Source organism: Hydra viridissima, unplaced genomic scaffold, assembly GCF_058129835.1.
Source record: "Hydra viridissima isolate aposymbiotic clone 2 unplaced genomic scaffold, HvirCarnegie_v1 scaffold_1, whole genome shotgun sequence".
Taxonomy (NCBI): domain Eukaryota; kingdom Metazoa; phylum Cnidaria; class Hydrozoa; order Anthoathecata; family Hydridae; genus Hydra; species Hydra viridissima.
Window position 1 is genome coordinate 16,729,733 of NW_028324300.1, and position 7,744 is coordinate 16,737,476.

Sequence of the window (7,744 nt, forward strand, 5' to 3'; positions counted from 1 at the left end):
CTAGCCCATTCCTAACCAAATTATCCTCAAACCTCGCTCTTTCCTAAGCAATTGATCCCCAGACCTTTAACCTCAATCCCAACCTACACATTATCCTTTATACATACATGATAAAGTAATGTAAAGTAAAGTAAATGTAGATGTAGAGCTAAATTCTAACTTTATGCAACATAACACTACTAATAAAACATTAAATATTTATTAAAAAACGCCACCCTCACAATAGGTACTAGTTCAAGTACTTAAAATGATTACCTGAGGATAATGTCTCTAGCTAATAGAGGACCTTTATGAACTATAATAGGAGTCTAAGTGATACCAGCTATACGATTTGATAGGACTTTATTTTTAATGACTTTACATCAGATAAGTTTATATGTCTTTTTCCATTTAAAATAAAATGTTTTGTTGTATTTAGATAGTTTAGCCGCATTCTTTCGTTAATTTTATACTTTTTCTTTTTTTTTTCTAAAAAAAGAAAATGTATAAAAGTTAATAAAAAAAATGCTCCTATTAATCAAAAATGAAAATGCTTTAAAAAATAAAAGCACTTATGAAGAAACAACTTGAAAAGAATCTAGGCGGCGCGTTTAAGTAGATTATTTACTGATTGAGTATTTCGTTTTTTCTTTGCTTTAAATTCGTTTTTTAATTTAGCGCTTAAATTATCTTTTTAATTACCTGTTAAGTTTATGCAATAGTTAATTACTCTTTGCCTCATTTAAAGATATAAATTTTGTTATTGAGAGCTATCTATTAGCTTTAACTTGCAATATTAAATACCATGAAAGCTTTGTGTGAACTCTTAAACAAACCATTCACTTTATACATTAAGTCTTATTTATTCAGTTGTTTAAGTTTGAGAAGTGTTGACACTGATGACATGTTAAACATTTTTGAGTTGTTTTTCATTGTATACTGTAATAGATTAATGCAGACTCGACAACTTTTTTTGATTGTGTTGATTGGCATTTAAATGACTAATAGTTCAACAAAAAAATAAATTCTGAAATAAATCATATAAAATTGTTGAGAAACTTGAAAACGAAGCTTCTAAAAAGGAGATGAAATTTGTAAACGTTGCAGTTTAAAATGTAATTAAGTAAAGGATAAGTTTTGTTTCAAAATAAAAGCTCTAACTTTTGATCTTCAAAACGAGAATTCAAAAACCAGAATATCTGTAAATATATTTTTAGGAAAACATAAACAATGTTTGATTTTTTCTGAGTCCACTAGTTGTATATTTTGTTCGGGTTGCGTTTTGTTTATAAGTTATCAAAACTACGTATTTGTAAACGTTGCAGTTTCAACAAGAAAGCAACGGAGAAACTAATCTGTAGCCGCGGAAACAGTTTATGATCAAGTAGAATTAAATCATACAAAAAAAAAAATCTCATTAGTGTTGGTATGAAAAGCCAGACTAGTGATGAAATTAAATATTAGTTTATAATCTAAAAGATAATAATTGCATTATTTGTTTTTTTAGTTGAAGGAGGTGTGACATATTGCGACACTGAGAAAGTACATTTATTGTGTAAAAAAATATCATAAACAAATAATAATTTATTTTTTTTTACATTGGTTTATGCGAAACTGAGTTTGAGGTTTATGTTGAACGTTAACCAGCCCACATATTATTGCAAAACAAAAAGTAAACTGAGCCAGCCAAGTTTTTACTTTCGACCATCTTCCGTTAAAATAACAGTCAAGTAACATAACGTAATTAAAAACTGCACATTTTGCTGTTTCTATTAGCAAAAAACGTAATAAAAAAAACGTAGCTACTTAAGCTGAATAATATTTACTCCTTTTTTTTACAATTCTAAAAAACACAAGATTGACTTGGTAAGCCTTGGGTGTTTACATCACATTTGTCTAAATTCATTCAGCACTAAGGAAAACCTTATATTAATTGAGAATGAAACTATAAAATAGTAAAGAGCTTTTTTGTCATGGCATTTAGTATTTCAGTTAAACCAACAAAAACTTTGTACTTCTTTTTATAATATTAATGGTATTATAATAACATTTCCACCTGATTGACTCGCTTTAGATATGCTGATGTATAGCTAAGGCTTGTTAAACACCAAGTTGTTTTAAGAAAATTTATTGTGCCATTTTTTCTTTAATAAACTTACTTATACTTATAATAAACATGTAAATATCTAATTTTCAGATTTTTAAAGCATTGTTATTCATATTTATAACGTAAATTTATAATCAAATATACCTGCTGATACTTCTGCAAAACAATAACAAACATTAACAAACCCACAAATTGCCATTATCAACTTTTGAAACACTAAATAATGGGCATAATAAAAAAGAATCATAGTTGTAATAACCGCTCAAAAAGCATGCACATGAATAAATAAAATAACAGAATAGCTTACTTGTCACTAGAATTTAAAGTCCTTGCCTGACTATAATATCAATTTTTATGTTTGTGTTTAAATTTTCGTCAAGAAAAAGAGCTCAACTTCATTAATCCCAGACCCCCAAAATTCTTAACGAAACTTGATTAGAAATTTGATATAGTTTGATTGTCCTACGAATGCTTTGGATAGTTGCGAAGAACCTAAGAGGATTGAAGTTTATTAGCAACTTGTATAAAATTAAGAATGTTAAAAAAAATCCATCCACTCTTATTACCGTGAGAAACGGTAATAGTAGTGGGATGGATTTGCAAAATGCCGCAAAGCAGTAGTTAGAGGAGTGAGCATCTTCAATGATGTGGATTGCAATGAGACAGCAAGCAAGCGCGATTTAGGTTGTACTTGACGCTTGAATATTCGTATCTTGTCATCGAGCTGAATAAGACACTTAGGTTATACAGCTAGAGAGATGAGTATCAAAGCAAAAAGTTTATAATGAAAATTAAACATTGGCGAGTTCTGCAGCGAAAAAATAAGTTTTTGAAAGCCAATTTAATCAAAATTTCAGATAAAAAAAAGAAAAAAAAACTACATTAATTAACTTTCTTTACCCAAAATTTAACGAAATATTCAGTTTAACAATTTCAACATTAAATAAGTATCCGAACAAGGTTTTTGATATCAAAAGTTTCTCCAATTAATTGAGTTTTATAATGTTTCTGTGTTATATTGGGCCACCATTGGTTTTAATGACTTCTGTGAGTTAATTTTGCATTGATTTAATTAACTTTTCTATTGTATATTAATCAGTTTGAGCTCAAGCTTCTTAGAGCCTCTTTCCTTAAATATATTGTGCTAATATTATTGATTAAGAATGGTCCACTGATATTCAATTAGATTAAGATATGGAGTTTGAACCAACCATTCAAGTAACTCAATCTGCTTCCAATTTAGAGTTTTCTAGTTTAGGCCGAGAGATTTTCATTGAGAATATTGATATACACCTTAGAGTCCATAATTCCATTTATAAACTCCAGCATTCCTGTTCCATTCCAAGTCATTGATCCTCAAACCATAATATTGTCTCTACCAAATATTTCTGTTCCTCGAAAACATCTGACTTCTGTATGCTTCGCTTTCCCTTCTCTATATTTTTTGAGCTGCATCGGACTTCCATTGATTAAACTTTGAGTCGTCAGTCCACAACACCTTCTTCCAGAAAGATAACGGCATGTTTACAAATTGCTAAGCAAACGAAACTCTTCACTCTTAATGGGGTAATTCCATGTAAAAGTGGGACACTCATTTCTGTCAACCCTTGGATTTTCTTTAAATTTTAACCAGTGGTACCTATTAATGAATAATGAAAAAATGAAAAATTTGAACTCCCAAATCCAAACGGTTCAAAAGTTATGGCATTTTGAAATTCAGCTTAAGACGCCCTACTTTTTTCCACTTCCGCCATTATGAACTTTGTAGTAGTACATTTAATTGAATAATTTAAGATCTAGTGGAATAATGGGACTAAAATTTGGTACCTGACCAATTTTAAGGGTGCCGAATTCAAAAATGTAGATAAATTAGAGATATTTAAGTTTTTTGATAGTTTTTTTTTTTTTATTTTAAAAAGGCTAGTCAAATTTTTTGTTCTGTTACCTTGGGTTGTCCTTTCATTAATTCCCGGAGTTGCCCAAGTCTCATTGATTCGATTTTTTTTTTCAACTGAAGTAGATGATCTTAGGCTATCTTTATAAAAAAGATGGTTTTGGTTTCTGAATTTCAAAATGACAATAAAGATATGTCATTTTGAAATTCAGACAAAAAATTTCTTTATTTGGCCGCTATTCTCTTTTGCAGCGATACTTTTTGTGTAAATAACTTAAGTTCTAGTAAAGAAATATGGCTGAAAATTGGTACCTGACCATTTTTAAAGGTGTTGAAGACAAAGATGAAAAGAAATTAATCCAAATCCTAATCTTTTAGAATAATTTTTAAATTTTAAAATGGCTAAAGTCCCTTTTTTTTTTTCTAACCGTAATCTTTATTTCATTTATTTCTGGAGTTTCCTTACTCTCATTGTGAAATAAGATGTTTTGGAAAAGTTTAGGTCTCTGAAATAAAATGAAAAATTATATTGTTTTGCATAACTTGCATATTTATAATCAATATTTTCAAAAGTATACATGGAAATAAAATATACTATATAGTAAATTTTATTTACATGTGTATGCTTTAATTTTTATTTTATATTTATGTTTTATTTTTCAATGTCTTGTATATATAAGACATTGAAAAAATAGTTTCTTTTTTTTTTATTCTAATAATTAGGTATTATTTCAAAATATTGCTTGCATGCTAAAATTTAAGGTTACATGCTCAAATGTTGCGTTAAAAAATAAGAAACTAAAATGCAAACTTTATGGAAAAATATTATAAACCTGCTTTACTGAAAAAAGCTCAAAAATAAAAACGAAAAGGAATAACCAAGTATAACTAAAATTGAAGTTTATATCTTTTAAATAATGAAAGCAAATTATTAATCAACTTTCTCTGAAAAGGTAACACTTGTTCAAATAGAGTTTCATCTTGTTTTTAGATTTGGTACTTATGCCCAGAACATGCTGAAGGTGTTTTAACAAGAAAAATGATATTAATTCTTGACACCCAGCAATTATCATCCCTCTTTGGTCAGTAGTATGACCGACTTGGATAATGTGGATGCATAAACTTTACCATAAAATCATCATTCTCTTTATCAACTTCAGAAACCATACCAAGCCAGTAAAAATCATCGTATTTGCAAAATAGGTATTGTGACATCATAACATTGTCAATTTTAATAACTTCATATTTTTGTTTTTTGAGGAAGTCAAATTTTAGTGCAAAATCATCATCATTGGATACCCTTTTCATTTTTATAATTGAATGAGAAGATGGTATAAATTGATGGAAACTTCTTGTCCCAGAAATAGTAGTTGCTATTAAAAGTCTATCAGTAAGTTTGTTTCTTACTGGCTCCATTTCTTCAGCAGTGACGTACACAAACGTAATCCCACTGATTGACTTTTGACAGTATTAAAACATTGCTTGAGAAGGCAGTATATGACCTGTGGTTGGACTCTGCAAGCTAGCTGTTGCAACAAGCCTTTTAACAGTGCCACCTATTCAATCGCATGGAGATTTGCTATGGCTTGTTGCAAAGAAATTCCAGATGCAATGAACAGAAAAATCTTGAGCGTGGTGACAAATTGTAAAAATGTTTGCAGTTTTTATACTGCACTGCACAACCATCAGAAAAGTAATGAATTTTTGTAATTGTGAAACAAAGATGAGTTTTTATATGATTAATGGTTTTATACATAACTTCATTGATAAATCCAACATCATGATTCAAATCATCTAAAATTACACAAAAAGAAGAAACTTCCAATTTCACTTTCTTGTAGTAGATGACAACTGGATGAAGGGAACATTGACTCTTGCTCCAATGGTAACTCTGTTTCTCGTCTTATACTACAAAAGTGTAATTCTCTGCAAAATCTGCCAGTACAATAGCGTCATCAATACTACTTGTTTCTTTGAGATGCTTTAGATAGCTAGATTGTGATTTTGCGAATGAATGAGAAGTAATATTATCAAGTTTTTCACACAGGAGCTCTATGAATTCATTTAATGGAAGTTTTATTGTTAATAGTTCAGTTCTATCTGTTGTTGTCCACTGTTTGAAATCCACTGACTGTTCATTTTCATCACTGTCATATTGCTCTTTTGGATCATCATTTTGTGTGAGATACTGCTGGAAATAATTTTGGGCAGCTTGTATGCCAGGACAACTATTGCATCGGTGAATCATGCAAACTTTAGATTTTCTGCTGCAGACGATCTTTTCAATGATTTCATGGTGAGATATTTCAAGGCCTATAGCACTCAACATTAATTTAACATTTTAGTGTATTGTACACACACAAACAGAATGTGTACCTTTTGGACCAGCAAGAATGCACCATTGTGGCCGAAGACTGCAAAATTTAGAAAAACCCATTTTATGGCCTGGGTATTTTGACTTATATGCCACATAGAGCTCCTTTAAGTTACACAAAATCAATTTTTTTGACATGTATTTTTTTTTCCCAACTTTTTCCCAGTCTTTTTTACCTGGCATTTGCCTTGAATACTCATTGTCACAGTAAAAAAGCTTTACTAGTTCTATAACATCTTTGCTGATTCGATGCCGTTCAACCAGATCAGGGTATGCTATGATGCCTTTTTGGTCGCGTAAAAGCTTTGCACTTTGAATTTTGTGTTTGGACTCTGAAAACTCTCCTGCTGCTTTTCTGATAGACCAAGATTTTGGGGTTAATGTCAAAATTTGAAGTTGCTGCATTCTGTTAGAAACCTTAAGTTTTTCTTTCATGCATTCTACAAGGAAGTCTAGATCACGAGGTTTGGTTTGAATTTCCTTTAAAACTTCATTTTTTGGTGCAACAAGATCAAATTCGGTTACATCCAGAGCAGTTGCAAGCTTCTTAATAACTGCTTCTTCAACTTGCTTTATCTTTCTCTTTCCAAGTGAAGGCTTGTTAGAGGTTTTGGGTAAATGAACTTATAGAGGAGACACTTCAAGTTCGCATAAAGTACTGTTGAGCAATGATCTTGTTGATTCCAATATAATTTCTTTTTCCATATTATCTTCAGTTGATTTTATCTCCAACTCGTTCTCTTCTGATTCTTCACTTGACGCTAATTTATGTCTGCATTGTGGACAAAGTTTTTCACCTGGAACTACGAACTTGCCTTTACTGCATAGGTACTTTGCTGTATCCAAGTTGATTTCATGAAGACTACCTAAAGAAAAGCAAGAGCTCTTTTAATATGTACCTAATAAAGGGAATATATACCTAAAAAAAGGGAAGAGCTCTTTTAATATATATAAAAATTTTAATAAAACCTTAAAAAGTTTAAAGTTGTATGGCATTTAATAGTGCACTTTCAGAAGTCAGCAAAAAGGTTAAATATAGCTAAAATAGAATTTGGCTGCCATTAAGTTCATTATTGTAACTCACAACATTTTCACTTAACTAAAAGTTATGACTACTGTAAATATCTTTTATAACTTTGTTATGCGTATTAAATGGATTGCAGCATCGTGTTAATTTAGTTAGATAACGCTTCAAATAAATATGTTTATAATGGAGACAAGTTGTTGGTTTGAGATTTATTATTGGGAGCCCAGTCCTCCACATTAATATTTCTCTTTCATATTCAGGAATATCTTCAAAAGGTTCAATTCCCAGCAACGATGTATATGTTGTGAGATGACATTCACTTTCTAGGTTGATTCCAATGGAGCACTGTTGGCTGTTTGCCAT

At 30.3% G+C, this 7,744-nt stretch overlaps 1 protein-coding gene and 1 pseudogene across 3 annotated transcripts in view; both read right to left on the bottom strand.

The window, feature by feature from the left end:
• LOC145189410 (adhesion G protein-coupled receptor G4-like) overlaps window positions 1-2,824 on the bottom strand; it is a 28,961-nt gene extending 26,137 nt beyond the window's left edge. For 2 of the 3 annotated variants that reach the window (XM_090099204.1, XM_090099198.1), the window contains exons 1-2: window positions 2,394-2,476; window positions 2,231-2,302 (exon numbers count right to left, since the gene is read on the bottom strand). In XM_090099204.1, the coding sequence (XP_089955330.1) occupies window positions 2,231-2,302; window position 2,394 (73 nt within the window). In that variant the 5' untranslated portion in view covers window positions 2,395-2,476. Of the gene's footprint in view, window positions 1-2,230; window positions 2,303-2,393 lie in introns of all 3 variants that reach the window. The other variant, XM_090099208.1, reaches the window with a different exon arrangement.
• A 2,044-nt stretch (window positions 2,825-4,868) lies between these two features.
• On the bottom strand, window positions 4,869-7,744 carry LOC149893609 (uncharacterized; annotated as a pseudogene).